The sequence below is a fragment of the Pseudonaja textilis genome, chromosome 2 (genome assembly GCF_049901715.1).
Source record: "Pseudonaja textilis isolate UNSWEBS1 chromosome 2, rPseTex1.2, whole genome shotgun sequence".
NCBI classification, from domain to species: domain Eukaryota; kingdom Metazoa; phylum Chordata; class Lepidosauria; order Squamata; family Elapidae; genus Pseudonaja; species Pseudonaja textilis.
Window position 1 is genome coordinate 3,048,363 of NC_141991.1, and position 18,769 is coordinate 3,067,131.

The 18,769-nt window shown below is 40.0% G+C and overlaps 2 protein-coding genes across 2 annotated transcripts in view; both read left to right on the top strand.

Moving 5' to 3' along the window:
- LOC113451647 (uncharacterized) overlaps positions 1 to 18,769 on the top strand; it is a 211,170-nt gene that overhangs the window by 136,246 nt on the left and 56,155 nt on the right. The gene's annotated exons all lie outside the window — the stretch shown is intronic.
- On the top strand, positions 852 to 16,607 carry LOC148126560 (vomeronasal type-2 receptor 26-like). The gene is made up of 4 exons (XM_087928301.1): positions 852 to 1,236; positions 10,483 to 10,695; positions 12,763 to 12,889; positions 15,551 to 16,607. The coding sequence occupies exons 1-4, from the start codon at positions 1,099 to 1,101 to the stop codon at positions 16,459 to 16,461; spliced, it is 1,389 nt and encodes a 462-aa protein (XP_087784427.1). The 5' UTR covers positions 852 to 1,098; the 3' UTR covers positions 16,462 to 16,607.

The following is an 18,769-nucleotide window of genomic DNA, read 5'->3' on the forward strand; positions in this document are numbered from 1 at the left end:
GATTCAGCCTTATGAATTATGAACCATCTGGTTCTGCTTCTGATGCTGTTGATGTCCCAGCCAGTCTGTGGGAAGCTTAGAATGAAGTGCCCGCTAAGTTTGGAGGAGGAAGGTAGAAAAAAGCCATGGAGCTATTATAGGCCAGGAGACCATTTCATTAGTGTGGTCACCACTGCAACAATAATATCTCATTTACCATTGTTTTTCAACATGGCTCCTAATATACAATCACATTCGTAAGTCATTCTGTGTGATGGAGTTGCATTCTCTCCATCTGTAGTTCTGATACTCTCTTTCTTTTCTTCATATTTTATTTACCCCTAATGTACAGTACATTGCAGGATCTGTCTAATCTCCCAAATCATTTTAATTTCTATGGCTTCCCTTTTCTGTCTTCTTTACTCTTATATCCTTAATCCAAGGATATGGCAGAAAAATATCTGAAAGAAGTCCAGGTTATTCTCCTCTCTCTATCCAGGCCTTCATTCATCACTTGAATATTAATTTTTGTTTATAGTAATTATTGAAAGGGTTGTAGTTACCCCTGCAAAACCCATTTCCATGTGTTTGTAACTGCTCATTTACATCCTACTAAAATGTAGGTTGACTTGATGTTAGAGTTTCTTTTCTGGGTCCCTTATGAAACATTATCTTCATTTTATGATGGCTCTAGTTTTAATGAATTGATGATATGGAATGCTGGTTACTGAAGAAATGAAAATTGGGGTTGCTATAAACGATGATTCTTTGTATTCATGATTCTTAACTCTGATGGAGAACTATCCGTATTCTCAACACTCATAAAAATTAAATGGTGATAGCCATTTAATTCTGGTTGTGAATCAGTATTGGCTTAAAATTTAAAAAGCTTATTGAGGCAAAGAGGAATAAATGTTTTATTATTTCTATTAATGATGATGACTATAACATGAATATTTTTACAGTAGTTTATCTACTCAACAGTCTAGAATCCTCCACTACATTTTTGCCATTCAAGTTGTAAATAGGAACTCCCAGCTTCTACACAATCTTACTCTTGGACACAACATCCATGACAACTATTTGAACACACTTGGCACTTCAGATGTCTTGCTGGACATGGTCTCTACTGGTGAAGCCAATGTTCCCAACTTCAGCTGTGGAAAGAAAGACAACATTTTTACCCTTCTTGATGGAGCTAAGCGGGATATCTCCATCCAGATGTCAACATTAGTGGGCATCTACAAAGTCCCACAGGTTTGTGTGTGTTTTTCTCTATCTGATAAAGTGAGTAGGGTGGTAGATAAAAAAACAGCTCTTGAATTCAACAGAGTAAATAAGATTGAATCTATATTTACTCTGTTGAATTCAAGAACTGTTTTTTATCACAAAGAGAAATAAATGCACCCTTAAATTAAAAAATATTTAATCATTACCAAATTTGTGGCATTTTTAATAGTGAACAAATCTTTTATTCATGGAAATAATTCCAATGGGTTAGCGTAGGTTCAACTGATAAAACACGAATGTCTTATGGACTCATAGGGATGCTACTATTTTGTTTAAAGAGAAGTACAAACACTTTAGCCAAGATGTTATCTTAGCCTAATATATTCATGATCAAATTAATTTAAAAAGAGGGGGGCAATAGAGCCCCTGGAGAGGACTGAATTAGTTACTGGGTGAACTATTCAAAATATAACCTGATAGATCCTTCTACTGGCATGTTTACTTAAAAAAATAAGATCACCTACTATATACCGGTTGGGTGGAAGATGGCAATAGTAATTTCTATATATAAAGAGTGGAATTTAAAAAGATGCCCATTATTAGAAACCTTTTCATCTAGTAGATATTATGGCTAAAATATATACTGGTTTCCTCTTGAGTCAAATTGAGAGTGGGTAGATGAAAAGTGCATTCCTTCCATTAAAACAAGCAAACTTTAGGTAGAGTTAATCCGCTGTTAACATTAGCTTTATCTTGAATCATCAAATTACAAAATATCTCAATTGGGAAAACAGTAGTTTTCTCGCTTCAGAGAACTCAGCATAGCATCTGACATGGTGAACATAGAAATATTATGGAGGAAATTGATTGTGTTTAAAATGGAAGCCAGACTGTTGACTCTGATCAAAGCGTTTTATACAAGCACTTGTTAGAGGGTGTGATTTGGGGGCTCAATGGAACCAAGAGAAGTAGGATCAATTCTTACTAGGCAGTGAGACAACGGGACATTTTTGATTGATCGTTATACAACTTAATTGTATAACAACTTACCAGGACTAACAAAGGATTGAAGAAGTATACATACCTAAAGTTCTAAACTTATATGAATGCCTTACTATATGCTCATGTTATGTAATTATTATCATACTCATAAATTTGATTGTGTCTGATATATAGAAGACTTGACTCCTAACCTCATAATAATTCTCTCAGTATTAATAAATCAAACTAAGTTAAAAATGGTGGTCTTTGGAAAATGATTTCATAACTATAGATGGCTATTAACACATTTCATTATCTAGGTTATTTTTTTTCTGAGACTGGTTTTCGGCTTCCACATCATCAAAGGAACTCAATTAGAGCAATGGCACCAAAATATTTTTTTTTTAAAAAAATCACACCTATCCATGGTCCTTAACCTCAATGAGCAACCTATAAATATATATAAGGCCAAGGTAACCCCCATGGTCTTATACAGAGCTGCAGTTTGGGGTGTCGGACTGTTATCATTACTAGAATAAACCCAACCAAAGCATCTGAGAAGTATTTGAGGGAGGGATAAAAGGACTTCAGCTGCTGCCCTCAGAACTGACTTGAGAATTTATGCAATTTGTTCATGGTCTAAAATCAGGGCATATAATTATTAGTGAATAATTAAAGCTGTAGAAACTGACAGGCTCTCAAATTTGTATTTGTTAGAACAGAGAAAATTTCAGTTAAAGACCTCTTGGAGTGTGCAACTGACAAATTATATTAGATCTTTGGTTTCTCTGTGTCTTGTATAACATAGAATAATAGAGTTGGAAGAGAGCTTGGATGTCTTCTAATCCAACCCTCTGCAGGAAGACACCCTGAGTCATTCGAGACAAATGGTTGCCCAATCTCTTCTCAACAGCCTCTAGTGATGGAGCATCCACAATAGAATAGAATGGAATGGAATGGAATGGAATGGAATGGAATGGAATGGAATAGAATAGAATAGAATAGAATAGAATAGAATAGAATAGAATAGAATAGAATAGAATAGAATAGAATAGAATAGAATAGGAGCTGGAAGGGACCTTGGAGGTCTTCTAGTCCATTCGCCTGTTCAAGCAGGAGAACTTATACCATCTCAGACAAGTGACTGTCCAGTCTCTTCTTAAAAACATCCAGTGGTGGAGTGCCCACAACTTTATGAAGGCCGTCGTCCTCATTGTTTAAGAAGTTTCTCCTTAATTCCAGGTTGCTTCTCTCTCCTTGATTCATTTCCAACCATTATTTCTTGTCCTGCCCTCTGGTGCTTTGGAGAGTAATTTGGCCCCCTCTTCTTTGTGGCAGCCCCTCAAAAAAAATAGCTGGAAATAACTGTGTAACTGGATTGCTACACAAAAATCTGGGATTTCGAAGCAGAGAAAGATATAGCTATCCTCGGGAAAGTTGACACACTGAAAAGGATGACCCGCTAAAATTATACCTTCACAATTACCAAGTATTTCAAAACAGAAATAATTCAACATCATAGGATACTATTTACTTTAATAAGATTTGAGCAGATAGACACAGTGAATAAATATAGAACACTTACCAAGTTTCTTATAATGAACAGACTTGTATTTGCAGAGCTCCAGAGATAGAAGAATTGTATCTTTATTCTATTTGTATATATGGTCTTATTAATATAATGATTTTGTCAACTCAAAAATATTTCTCTGATCTTTTAGAGTTGCCAGTAGAAAGGGAGTGGGGGGCGGAGTAGTGCATTCCTTAAATGCTTTCATAGATAATTTCTAGGCGACCGAAGCTTCTGGAGGGCAAGATTATTACTGGAGAGCATGATTGATGACTCTTAGCTATGGATGTGTCCCATTGGAGAATATACACACAGGGGGTGGGGGAAGACCGAGGTCAAGGGGGAAATGAATGACATGTCTCAGAGTCGGCTGCACTCAGGTAGCACCCGCATGTTCACTCCTAATAAATCTTCTTTAACCGCTGAGAGATGAGGCTAGAGATTCCTGATTTAAATGGGGGTGGATGCTGGAGCCCAGGCAGATTTCTATATTTTATATCTTGATACAGCCAAATGATTAATCAACAATAAACTATTTAAAAATAAGCTTGAGAACCAAGTGTATTGGCTAAAAGCAAATATTTTGGACTTCATCTGACATCCAAAGATAATACAGCATTCTTTATTACTTTTTCAAGATGAGTTACGCAACTGGTTCGATGGCTCTTAGTGATAAAAGTCAATTCCCTTTTTTCCACCGGATGGTGCCTGAAGAAGGGATCCAGTACCCAGGAATTATCCAACTGCTCATCAATTTCAGATGGACCTTGATTGGTCTCTTTGCTTCAGACACAGAGAATGGAGAGAATTTCATGAAGACTTTTACTCTTTTGCTAGTCAGGCATGGAATTTGTGTTGTTATGTCACAACAATTCTCAAAAACTGGACATGCATCAACCCTCAGGGATGCCCTCTCTAAGTGGAGACAAGTCAATGTCTTTGTTCACTTCACCGAATATGATTCCTTTGGGGACAGAATTCTTTTTTTCCATTCAACCCTTGAAGGTTTGCCAGGACCCATTGAAGGGAAAATCTGGATCATCTCACCCCTTGTGAAACTGGCAATGAGAAGGCACAGATTTTTCAAATATATCCATAGTATTTGGAACTTTGTTGTCAGGGATAAAGAAAGACTTGAGGAGGATGGCTTTGAACCGGTTCTCTTGGTACAACCTCAGTTTCAGGAGCAGTCTTTTCATTGTTCTTTTTCAAAGCATTTTTTTTCTGTCAAGGGCCGAAGAAAATGCATCCAGAAAGCACCACTGGAAACTCAAGAGAAAAGGAACAGCATCAAGATAGCAAATGATCACCATGTTTACAATATCATTAAGACTCTGGCCCATGCCTTGAGTGCTGCGTATTCATCCAGATCCAGGTCGATAAGGAAGGCTGGGGAGGACAGGTTGGTGGCTTCACGGCTGCAGCCATGGCAGGTATGGGGTCCAGACAAGGATACATCAAAGCTAGTTCCTTTGGAGAAGGAATACAATGAGAGTGAAGAGAACCTTCTCAGCTTCCAAGTGCCACGTTGTAGCAACGTTTCGGCAGAATCTTATCTGCCATCATCAGGCTTCTGTATAGTGTTTGTTGAACTGTATGGTGTTCCTGCGTAAAATTGGAAGTATCCTGGCAACGTTTTGACAAAATCTCATTTGTCATCTTCAGGCTTGTGTCTTCAGCTTTGTGCTCTGAGAAGCATATATACATATATATATATGGATCTTTGGTTATTCGGGTTTTCTCCCGCGTAAAATTGGAAGTATCTTGGCAATGTTTCGATGAAATCTCATTTGATTTTGTTGAAACGTTGCCAAGATACTTCCAATTTTACACAAGAGAAAACCCGAATAACCAAAGATCCACATACAAATACCCATGAAAACCTCAGAAAACAAATATATATATATATATATAATGACGATGATGATGATGATGATAGATAGATAGATAATAGATGATAGATAGATAGATAGATAGATAGATAGATAGATAGATAGATAGATAGACAGACAGACAGATAGGAGAGAGAGAGAGAGAGAGAGAGAGAGAGAGACAGACAGACAGACAGACAGACAGAGAGATATAGAGATGCTAAACATAGTAATTTCTTTTTTTTTTAAAGCATGAATTTTTAAAATATTCCTGTATGTACTAGCTGTGATCACCACTGTAGAATTTTACTTTCAAAAATTTCAAGGAGCCCCCAAGAGCATCTAGACCACTTCCTCCTCTCTGCAGGAATCCCAGTTAAAGAACTAGGAATGATGGTTCCTTAGTCTTTGTCTTAAGACGATCAGTGAAGGGGACACTGAACTTCTCTGGTTTACTGGCTCAATTTCTCTTTTTCACTAGCTCAATTTCTCCTTTTTAAAACTGCTTCTCCTTTTTAGGATGTTTATCCTCCTGTTCAGTCAAAAACTCCTCTCTTGTGACTGAATTCATTTCACCTTGTCCCAAACTCTGGAGTAACAGAAAAAAATCTTAAGCATCTATGTAACATATTTTAGTTATTGCATCCGCCCTTATCCATCAGATTTTGTAGTTGGAAAAGGTGCTCCCAGACTCCTTCTGATCCTTAGTTGTTCTCATAGACCAAAAGTCTTCAAACTTGACAGCTTTAAGTCTTGTGGACTTCAACTCCCAGAATTCCTAAGCTAACATGACTGGAGGAGGAATTCTGGGAGTTGAAGTCCACAAGACTTAAAGCTGTCAAGTTTGAAGACCCCTGTCATAGACCAACATTGGTGTTCTCGTTGTTGTCTTTCCTCAAGGCTAAGAGGAAAAAAACTGATTTCTTCCTTGGCTTCTTTCTTGACTTCTTCATTTGATTTCTTCCTTGGTTTCATTGCCCTTCCCTAAACCTGACCCAGATTTTTGGGAAATGTCTTCTCCAAGTGTGGTGCCTGCAAGTGTAGTATTTAATTTGGGTCTCCCCTGACCAGAACATTCATTTCCTGAGATTCTTATGGATACATTAGGCTTTCCATGAGCATCCCACTGCTGGCTCATATTCAGTTTTCAGCCAATGCTATTTTGAGATGTTTTTCTTATCAGTTTTGGTTTCCATTCTTCTTCAAGTGCATAATTAATGACAATATAATCCAATTAATTATGTAATTGTTATCTAATCATTAAAATACTACTACTCATATATTATTATCAGTGACTAGGATACATATATAGAATAGAATAGAATAGAATAGAATAGAATAGAATAGAATAGAATAGAATAGAATAGAATAGAATAGAATAGAATACTTTATTGGCCAAGTGTGATTGGACACACAAAGAGTATTGGTGTAAATACTCTCAGTATACATAAAGAAAAGGTACATTTGTTAAGCATCAAGAATCATAATGTACAACACTTAATGATAGTCATAGGGTACAATCAACAATCAAATCATACTAGGAAATAGTCAAGTGGGAGGGGATAGGTGAGAAGGAGTGGTGAGAAGATTAACAGTAATAATAGTGTATACTTTGTAAATAGTTGAACAGTATTGAGGGAATTATTTGTTTAGCAGAGTGATGGCTTTCAGGAAAAAACTGCTCTTGTGTCTAGTTGTTCTGGTTTGCAGTGCTCTATAGTGTTGTTTTGAGGGAAGGAGTTGAAACAGTTTGATGACCGGGATGTGAGGGGTCTGTAAATATTTTCACAGCCCTCCTTTTGACTCGTGCAGTATACAGGTCCTCAATGGAAGGCAGGTTGGTAGCAATTTTTTTTCTATAGTCCTAATTATCCTCTGAAGTCTGTGTCTGTCCTGTTGGGTTGCAGAACCAAACCAGACAGTTATAGAGGTACAGATGATAGATTCAATAATTCCTCTGTAAAACTGTATCAGCAGCTCCTTGGGCAGTTTGAGCTTTGTGAGTTGACGCAGAAAGAGCATTCTTCATTGTGCTTTTTTGATGATGTTTTTTGATGTTAGGTGTCCATTTTAGGTCATGTGATATAGTAGAACCTAGAAATTTGAAGGTCTCTACTGTTGATACTGTGTTGTCTAGTATTGTAAGAGGTGGTAGTATGGGAGGGTTTCTTCTTAAGTCTACCACCATTTCTACAGTTTTGAGTGTGTTCAGTTCCAGATTGTTCTGGTTACACCATGAGGCAAGTTGTATAACCTCCTGTCTGTATGCAGATTCATCATTGCCTCGAATGAGACCAATCACTGTTGTGTCATCAGCAAACTTCAGTATTTTAACAGATGGATCTTTTGAATCATTGGTATATAGGGAGAAGTGGAAATAGCACACAGCCTTGGTGGGGTCCTGTGCTGATTGTCCAGGTATTGGATATGATTCTGCCTAGCTTCACCTGCTGCTTCCTGTCTGTTAGGAAGCTTATGATCCACTTACAAGTGTGTGCAGGTACTGCTAGTTGGTTTAATTTACTTAGAAGAGTATCTGGAATGATGGTATTGAATGCTGAACTGAAGTCTACAAAGAGGACTTCAGTAGGTATTTGGAGATTCAAGGTGTTGTAGGATGTAATGCAGAGCCATGTTAACAGCACCATCTGTCGATCTACTTGCTCGGTATGCAAACTGCATGGATTCTAACAGCAGATCTGTGATGGTTTTCAGGTGGGACAGCACAAGCCTTTCAAAGATTTTCATAACTACAGATGTTAGAGAAACTGGTCTGTCGTCATTCAGTTCCTTAATGGAGGGCTTCTTTGGCACTGGGATGATGGTAGAACGTTTGAAGCAGGAAGGAACATAGCACATCTCTAGTGATCTATTTAAGATTTGGGTGAAGATGCGGGCCAATTGGTCAGCACAGACTTTTAAGCAAGAAGGAGTTATCTTGTCTGGTCCTGGTGATTTTCCTGGCTTCTGTCTGTGTAATAGATCTTGCACTTCTTTTTCTGTGATCACCAGAGGTTGTGAGCCCAATGGATTGGGGCCAGTTGTAGGAGGCTTGGCTGTTGTTGGTGTTTTTGAGATGTCGGTTGTGGAGATAGGTGGCTGTAGTTTCTTTTCAAACCTGCAGTAAAATACATTCAGGTCATCTGCTAGTTGTTGATTTCCTTCTGCCTGGGAAGGAGGTTTGTTGAAGCCAGTGATGTTTTTAAGAGTTTTCCACATGTTTGCTGGTTCATTTGTTGAGAATTGATTCTTTAACTTTTCAGATTAGCTTCTTTTTGCTGCTCTGATCTCTCTTGTTAATATGTTTCTGGCCTGGTTGTATAGCATTCTGTCACCTTTTCTGTAGGCTTCCTCTTTGGAACAACGTAGCTGCTTAAGTTTAGCTGCTTAAGTTTATTGTTACTATATATTTGCAGATTCCTTGTTGTATCTGTGAGCTCATCTAGGTCTGCAGAGGCATCTTCAAAAGCATTCCAATCAGTACAATCAAGGCAGGCCTGGAGTTTCAGCTTTGCCTCATCCACCAAGTCTTCAGAAAAACTACAAATGAAATAAAAAAAAAAATCTACTTTGTATCTTCCATCCAAGTGTATTTATATGGGAATACTATAATTTCTTAAGTATCAGCTGCTAAAAAGCAGATATTTCCTACTAGATTTTATTTATACTGTTAGATTGGGGTGGATTGGTTCCCAGAGAGACGCGAGACCATAGTAACTTTCAGCTCTTTATTTTTTTTCAGCTCAGTACAAGGAAACTGGAGCCGTGGCAACCCTTCATATAGGGATTGCTCCCGGTTTGGCGACCAATGGCAGCGCTTTGAATCTCCTGCGATTGGCTCGGCCAATTGTGGTAGATTCCCAGTGCTCCAATCACAGCCGCTGAGTCAACCAATCTGGTTACGGTCCGTGCGGACCAATCAGGTGTCAGGTTTTGGAGTATGCTAATATAGCACATATACATTTCCCTCTATCAAGAAATTGATATTTGAAATTGATACCTTTGAATAGACATCAAAATAACTTTGCCTATGAGTTGGTATAAATCATTAAAAATCATGATTTGTCATCTCTGTCTGTATAAATATGAATGTAATAGAATAGATTGGACTAACTTAATAATGACTACCCCATTTTATGTGAAACATTGAAAGTTACTTGAGTGCAATTTTACATTTAGATTGTATCCATTTAATTACCACACCATCCAGGTCTCACCTAATTAGTTTCCTAATAAATAGATCAGGATGTAGTTTTTAATCATTCACTAAAATCAAGTTATATCACCAGCATTCCCACAATGTTAAGGAAGTTTAATTATATTTGGGGATGACACTGGCAACGAAGGAAGAGATGCTTCTTAGGAATGATCAGATAAGGTGCATAAAAGGCAGACAAAGAAACTTGGAACGGATCCTCTTTAACTTTTCAGACTTAAAAAAGAGTTGTTGAGAGGTTAGCACTTTCAGAGTTGTGAGATTCAGTTAATGTAGCCTTCTGATAAAGTAGAATTAGCTCAAATGGTGTACCTGGGAGATTAGCCTGGCAAATTATTTCATGACAAGTCCATGCTTTTCAGTAATTTCCCTGTTCTTTTCAAGTAGTTTATGAATATCTCTGTTTATTTATTTGTAACCTGCTCCAGAATTTTCCTTATAATTGAACAATTTTCCTAAATTATTTATTTTCTCTGTATGCTGTATCTTTTGAACATGCCGGTAAATCTTGTTCTCCCAACTAAGCATAATCGCAAGTTAGGCAATTGTAGAAGAAAGATTCAAATGGGAAAGCACCACATGGGATAAGAAACCAAAGTTTTCTTGCTTAAAATTCCTGTATGTTCCTATTTTAGTTCCATCCCTTTCTGGAAAAGAATGAGTTTTGCAATCTTTCTAACTTTAAAATCTACTTGGACCAAAATGGAGTTGTAAAAGCAGATCTGGACATCATGAGCTTGGTTTTTCTCCCCAATGAGGAACCCATCCAAGACCAACTAGGAAGATTTGAAAGACAAAGACTTATCATCAATAAAGATGCTCTTTTGCGGTTAAAGTTGCTGAACAAGGTGCGGAAAATATTGGAGACTGTTCTTTGTTTTCCATAGCCTTAGGACCATTTCGAGTGGGATAAGATTAGTTACCAAAAGATGGCCTTCACTAAGAATATAATGTGTGGAGTACATTCCTTATACATATATATTTTAAATGGCTTGGGAGGCTTAAGTAGCATTGACCAAAGTGTCCTTCAGTTGTTATAATATGGAACACCATTTTAAGCTTATACACTGTAGCCATGTCCAACATGGGATGCTGAGTGATGATTCTTTAGGGCCCAGATCATGCCCTCTGCATTTAATATCTCCATAAAACTGGTGAGAGAGGTTCACACATTCTGGGGATTGTGGTGCTGATAGGATCAACTTGGGTTGTTCCTGGGCAAAATTGTGTGTTCAAAGAATAAGGCAATTCTGTTGACTAATGGCCAATATTCAGAGTGAAACTGAATCAAGACTGGGTGGAAGCCCTGTGGGTCCCAATGGGGAATAAGCTTTAAATTAGAATTCATTTTGGCCTAGCTCTGGACAGTGTCCCAAGAAAGTGCAGGTCCATGCTCTCTACGATGTTTTTAAGCAACCCAGACCTGGGAAGCTATCCATGTTTCTCTTTCACTCCACAGAGATATGCAATGGGCCTTCTACTCTTAGGAAGGAAGTCCAAGGCTTTCAATTCCCATGAAATCATAATGATTTCTTTGATATGAGATCATGTCCTGACCCAGAAAACCAAAGCTCTGAAACATCTCTTTTACCCAATGAAAAGCACTTCCTGACAACAACAGTAATGAGGGACAATTTAAAAAGGAATGCTAGTTAGCTTTAGCCTTTAGCTTGTAAGAGGCACTTCATGGAAAACCCTTGAATGCCACTGTTTAACTTGATTCTTTAGCTACCTTAAGTCTCTCTGGGCAAAAAGGAGGCTCCACCTATACAACTAAGAATAAATGTATGTATGTCTTTCCATGCCAGTTGTTGTCACTGTAGTTTTTCAGCAGAAAGGATCTTTTCTTGGATACCTAGCTGAGTCTTAGAAATATCCCTTTCTGACATGGGACTCTTACTCATGCCCCACTTGTTGCAGCAAAAGATTCCTGACTTACCCTTTTTGATGGACACATTTCCATGACCTGACCTCCATCTCACCTTACTACAGATGTAGAAATTAGGCAGTAATTTTCATCAGCATGGCAGCAGAGATGGCATTCAGCCGGTTTGGACCGGTTCGGGCATGCCAGTAGGGAAAATTTTGAGTGTTTCAGAGAACTGGCAAATACCACCTCTGGCTGGGCCTGTCCACCTCTCCCTGCCCTCACCCTTTCTTGTGCTAATTCTCTTGTTTTTGTGCGTGCGCATGCGCAAAAGCTGTGCATGCATATGCGAAAGCCTGAAGGCATGCATGCCCTCACATTTTCGGCAAATTGGTAGTGGGATTAATTGAATCCCAGCACTGCAGGGCAGCCATATAAATTTAGCAAATCAATGTACAAATAAACAAAGAAAATCACCTTTAATGTTGACAGAATTAATTTTCATTGAATTTTTCCTTTGTATTTGAAATGGGATAACTGTATCTTAACTGGGATAACTGGGAAGTGGTTTTCAACTGCTTTCAAAGTGGAGCAGTTGGCAATGTTTAACGGTCTAGAACACGGATGTCAAACTCCATTGCGTCATGTGACATCACATGAAGTATCATGATGTTTGTTGCCTTTGGGAAGCCGGGGTGGGCGTGGCCTGCACATGATACATCCAGCCACCAGTTTGACACCTCTGGTCTAGAAGAAACCTTTCAGAATCTACTGGTAAGAAATCTCTTCCTTCATCACAGTTTTGTTCTATTTTAATAAATGCAGTACAATAATGTTTAATAAATCTTTTAGAACAAATGTAACTATAACATTTCAGATGGGATCTGAAGCAGGCCCCTTGCACTGGAGCAAGTAAGATGGGCCAATCCAGTTGGGTGATATTTTGCACTGTCCTAAGTGAAGCCCAGAGACTACCTGACTTGTCATTTTTCTATGGATGGTGAGTCCTAACATGTTTTGTTTGGCATTCCTTGTTTTTTCTGCTTAGACTCTGCCTCAGTCCAAATGTGTAGAAAATTGTCGTCCTGGATTTGTCAAGCGGGCTCGGGAAGAACAACCAGTTTGCTGCTACGACTGCATTCCTTGTCCAGAGGGGACCATCTCCACTCAGGAAGGTGGGTGATACTGGAAACCTTGTAGAAATTGATTAATCCCAAGCAAGTTGATGACAGTGCATGTTAAAAGATGGATTGAAGCTCAACTTAAGGTGAGCTGGCTCCTCCTGGGGAAGGAGGAGATTGAGGGGACATGATGAGGAATTTGCAGATTTTCTGGAAGACAAAATCACCCAACTCCGTTCCCACTTAGATGCCAGTGTGGTTGCTGGTCCAATGGAAGCCTCTGAGGCAGGCTCTTGCCAAGTTATCTGGGAACAGTTTGACCTTGTTGCTTCTGAGGAAGTGGACAGAATCCCAGGGAGTATGCATGCAAGCACCTGTGTTTTAGACCCATGTCCCTCCTGGCTTGTGAAAGCTTCCCTGGAGGTGACAGGTGGGTGGACTCTGGCAGTGACTAATGCTTCTCTATAGGAGGGCGTGGTGCCGCAGCACTTTAAGGAGGCTGTGGTCCATCCTTTTCTTAAGAAGCCATTACTGGAGTCCACCTGGTTGGACAATTTTTGACCTGTCTCCAATCTTCCCTTTTTTGGAAGGTTGTTGAGAAGGTGGTTGCACATCAGCTCCAGAGGTTTCTGGATAAAGTGGATTATCTCGACCCCTACCAGTCAGGATTCAGGCCTGGTTTTGGGACAGAAATGGCATTAGTCGCACTCTTGGATGATCTCTGGTGGGAGCGGGATGGGGTAGTGCATCCATCTTTTCTCTACTTGACTTCTTGGCAGCTTTTGATACCATCAACCACGGTATTCTCCTGGAGGAGTTTCAGGGGATGGGAGTGGGAGGCCTTGTGCTATCCTGGTTCACTTCCTTCCTCTGTGGCCACTCTCAGTCAGTGCTGATAGCAAGGGAGAGATCCAGCCCTCGCCCACTGCTTTACAAGGTTCTGCAGGGCTCGGTACTCTCTCCACTCCTGTTCAACATTTATATGAAGCTGCTGGGTGAGATCATCCGCCACCACGGACTGAGGTATCACCAATATGCTGATCATACTCAGCTGTATGTCTCGGCCCATGGTGAGTTAAGTGATGTTGTGTCCTCCCTCTCGCAGTGCCTGGAGGCTGTTAGGGGTTGGATAGGGAGCAACGGGCTGAAACTGAACCCTGGCAAGACTGAGTGGCTCTGGGTTTGCAGTTTGTTGGCTAAGGAAGAATTGCCATCTTTAGTCTTGATGGCACTAGCCCAAACAGACCCTGTGTGTAATCTGGGGGTTCTCCCAGATTTATGACTCCTGCTCAAAGAGCAGATGATGGTCATGGCCAGGAGGGCCTTTGCGCAATTGTGGGTTGTCCGCTAGTTACACCCGTTCCTGGACAAACAATCCCTACTCATAATCACTCATGCCTTAGTCACTTCCCGTCTTGACTATTGTAATGTGCTCTACATGGAGCTGCCCTTGAAGAGCATCCGGAGGCTCCAGTTGGTGCAAAATGCTGCGGACCACGTGATTTTGTGCAGACCCCGGTGTGCACATGTATCACCTCTCCTATGGGAGCTGCATTGGTTGCCGATTGGCTTCTGCATGCAATTCAAGGTGCTGGTTGTCACTGTTAAAGTCCTTCATGGCTTGAGACCAGGTTAACTGAGTGAACGTTTCTTGCCGGTCACATCTACCCAACCCATCAGAACAGGGAGGCAGGGAATGTTGTGGGTCCCATCCCTGAGGGAGATACACCTGAGGTGGAGGGGATTTTACTATATTAATTTATTTGATTTTATGAGTTTTATTGTTTTTAAATTGTGGTTTTAGATATTATAAGCTGCCTTGAGTCACCATGGCAAACAGGCGGCAATACAAATCTAATAAATAAATAAACAAACTGTTCTCCAGATTTATTACCAAAATGCCCATTTTTTTAACTATGGAGAAAAAAAGATCTTGAGAACAGGGCTGGGAAGAGAGGAAATTGTGGCAGAGTGGGCAAGCTTTCCCTCTGCCAGGGAAAACATTTCTTCTGTGTATTTTTAGTTTTTATGGATCCTTCTATATTTACTTTCCGGGGAACAAAAGAGTTGTTTGAAATTTGAGCAACTGTCTCAGGATGACTTCCTGAAAAGATTGTTGCAATGCATTCTACATGAGTCTTTTCAGTTGGAAGGTATCACTGGTTCACAGTGAAGTGGTGTGGAGCTTAGGGTTGTATCCAGGAGTGGGCAAAAGGTTCTCTGTCTGGTTGATAGGTGAGCGTGGCCATGGTGGGTGTGGCCTAGTCAGCCTCCTGCACCATGGCAGGCCTCCGAAGGCTTTTCTCAAGCCTCCAAGAAGGCAACTAGAGTTTATGAGAGAGATGTCCTTGAGTTCAGTATATTAAAAAGCATCATGTATATTTCCATAGAAAGATGCACTAATTCATTACTTACTTTTAATGATCTAGCAGGTTACTATGAAGGTTCAGGACATTACACGGGAGATCTTTCATCCCCTAGCGCCTCCTTATATTTTATAGATCTTTAGATTTATTTATTTTTTAAGAAAATAATATTCATTACCTTTTTAGAAATGATGTTTTTTAGAAAATGATATTCATCTTAATATTTTTCTGTGGACTTGTTAAGAAATCTTAGAACATTGTCCTGGTATCAGATGTTTTCCCAAGGAGGTATTTCTTGGAAGGTAAAAGTGAAGATTCTTATAGAAACATTGCTTTGGGGTTTTGTCAGATACAGAAAAATGTACCAAATGTCCAGATGATAAATATCCAAATGAGGACCGAGTCCAATGTATCTTCAAAAGAATAACTTTCCTGTCTTATAAAGAACATCTGGGATTCATCCTGATCTTTTTTGCCTTACTACTGTTCCTAATCACAGCTCTTGTTTTACTCATATTCATTAAATACCGAGAAACTCCCATTGTCAAAGCCAACAATCGGGACCTCTCTTACATCCTCCTGGTCTCCCACCTACTTTGCCTGTTGTCCCCTTTTCTCTTTATTGGTCAACCAAGGAAAGCCACCTGCCTTCTCCGACAAACATTTTTCAGCATTATCTTCTCAGTTGCCATTTCTTCTCTTTTGGCCAAAAGCATCACGGTGGTTCTAGCTTTCATGGCCACAAAACCAGGAAACCGAGTGAAGAGATGGTTAGGGAAGAGCTTGGCCAACTCCATCATCCTTTCTTGTTCTGCCAGCCAAATTATCATCTGCTCCATCTGGCTGGGAGTTTCTGCCCCCTTCCCTGACTCTGACCTTCACTCCCAGCCTGGAGAGATCATCCTGCAATGCAACGAAGGATCTGTTCTCATGTTCTATATTACCCTAAGCTACATGGGCTTCCTGGCTATCATCTGCTTTATGGTGGCTTTCCTGGCCAGGAATCTCCCTGGAGCCTTCAATGAAGCCAAGTTGATCACCTTCAGCATGCTGGTCTTCTGCAGTGTCTGGGTGACTTTTGTGCCCACCTACCTGAGCACCAAAGGGAAATACATGGTGGCTGTGCAAGTTTTCTCCATCTTGTCCTCCAATGCTGGGCTGCTGGGCTGCATCTTCATCTCCAAGTGCTACATTATCATTCTGAGGCCTGACCTGAATACAAAGGAACAGCTTACAACCAGAAGAAATGTAAAAAATTGATACAGGAATTTCAAGTCTCAATATATTCCAACAGGCCACCCCTAGAAAATGGTCCAAGTTGTTCTCCATGCATGAGCGGGCAATGATTTTGCTTGAAACAATGAAAGGGCAACTGGACGAATCCTCAGTATTTGTCCAGTGCAATTCCAAGAGTCCACAGAACTCTGTTGAACCTGTCCTCTGCTCTTTGCCTGAGAAACTACATTCAGGTTTCAAAATATGACATTTCTGCAACAAGAGTTTAGTTTAGTTTATTTATTTATTTTATTTTATTTTGTCAAGTGATTATAAGATAACAGGTATAAGTATAAGCATGGTTATGAATACATGAAATGGATACATATAGGAAAAATAAAAAGAAACAATAGGACAGGGATGGTAGGTATGTTGGTGTGCTTATGCACACCCCCTACAGACCTCTTAGGAAAGGGGTGAGGTCAATAATAACACTTTAAGGTTAAAGTTTTTGAGGTTTGGGGAAGAAACCACAGAGTCAGGTAGAGTATTCCAGGCATTGACCACTCTGTTGCTGTGCCCCACCAACGCCGAGATCAACATCCAAGCCGTTGCCGCCTGCCCGAAGATGCAAGGGGGGGGGAATTAAGTCAACCCCGAAAAGACGGCCTAGCCATTTTTTCAGGGCTCAAAAAAAAAACAAAGACCCGGCCTTATTATATGAGAAACACAGTATACATTGAATTGGAAAGAATCCAAAACACACACAGAATCTTACACACCATACACTGAAAGAAGGAGCGCCCATTCATGTGTGCAGCCATAGTAGGTATTTACAACAGAGACTTGTGAATTTTGAAAATGAGAGGCAATTGGGAAAATTCCCAATTAAACCCTAAGGAAAGGTTTTATTGTTAAGAATCAGACCAGGATATTTGTTCCTGGACTTTGAATGATTGGGGTGATTTGTGGTAAATAAGGAACCATGTAAGACTTTCTACGAATACAATAACAGACTAACAGAGTGCTTTGAACGTTATGCTGTTGTTTAACCTGTTCACTACTGTATTTTTTTTTCTTTCATATATGTAATTTATGGACAGGTCAGTTGGGTTGTAAATAAATGTACAAGCTTATAAATTTTGGACCAGCCTTTCAGGGGAGGGGGAGATACAATTGCAGGTTCAAGGTCAGCCTTCCACTAGAGGGGGATAATATGTGTTTTTGTCCTTTGTTTTTTAATTCATATTTTAATGCTTTTGACTAGTTTTGTTTTGCCTCTGTTTAATTTTTTTTCTTTTGGATTTTGGATTTTAATCTTCTGAATAAAATAAATTTGTAAAAAAGAAAAAACATGTTTTCACAATCCATGAGCCAGAAAGAGGTATATACACATACATACGCACACATAAAGATAGAGATATGATAGATGGATGGATGGATGGATGGATGGATGGATGGATAGATGGATAGATGAGATAGATAGTTGAGATAGGTAGATGAGATCAGGGTGGGATTCAAAAATCCCAGCAACCAGTTTACTGCCCAGTTGCTGGGTGGGTGTGGCCATGGTGGGCATGGCCTACCGGAACTTCTGTGAAGGCCATTTTTCACCTTCTCAAGGGTCTGGGGGCTTCCCTCGGGCCTCTGGGAGGGTGAAAACAGCCTCCCCCAGGCTCTGGAGGTCCTCTGGAAGTCAGAAACAGGCCCATTTCTGGACTTCCGGTACTTCCAGATGGCCCATTTTTCCCCTCCCAGAGCCTCCATGCGGACCTTGCACTTACCTCCATCAAAAATAGGATGTGTGGATACTCCTGGGAGGAGAGGGGCAGGGTGGGCATGGCCAGCCAGTTGGTTGAAATACAGGTTCGGTGAACCAGATGCAAATTTAACACCCAGTTCGGCTGAACCAGTTCAAACTGGTAGAATCCCACCCCTGGGTGAGATAGATGAGACAGACAGACAGACAGACAGATATATGGGAGGTGTTCTACAAAAGCAAATCACAAACAGGCCATACTCTTAAATTAGGAGCATTCAAGAGTCCTGATCATTTGTTTAGTGTTAGAAGACAGGCAGAACTAGAATTTAGTGTCATTTATCTAGAATGGCATCAAACTCAATTGCCCTGGGTGACCTTCTCTACTAATCCCTGGAGAGAAAATGCCACAGCTGTTGAACTATCTTTCTTCAGCATTACTTTCTGGACATGTATGGACAGGAAAAACCACAATCACTGCTGAATAGTGCCCCAAGGGGAGGATCTGTTATTTTTCACCGACGTGATTTCTTTTTTCCTGCTACCCCATTGCACCTGGAGCCCTGAAGTAGTTTAGGATCCCTAGAGGAGAAA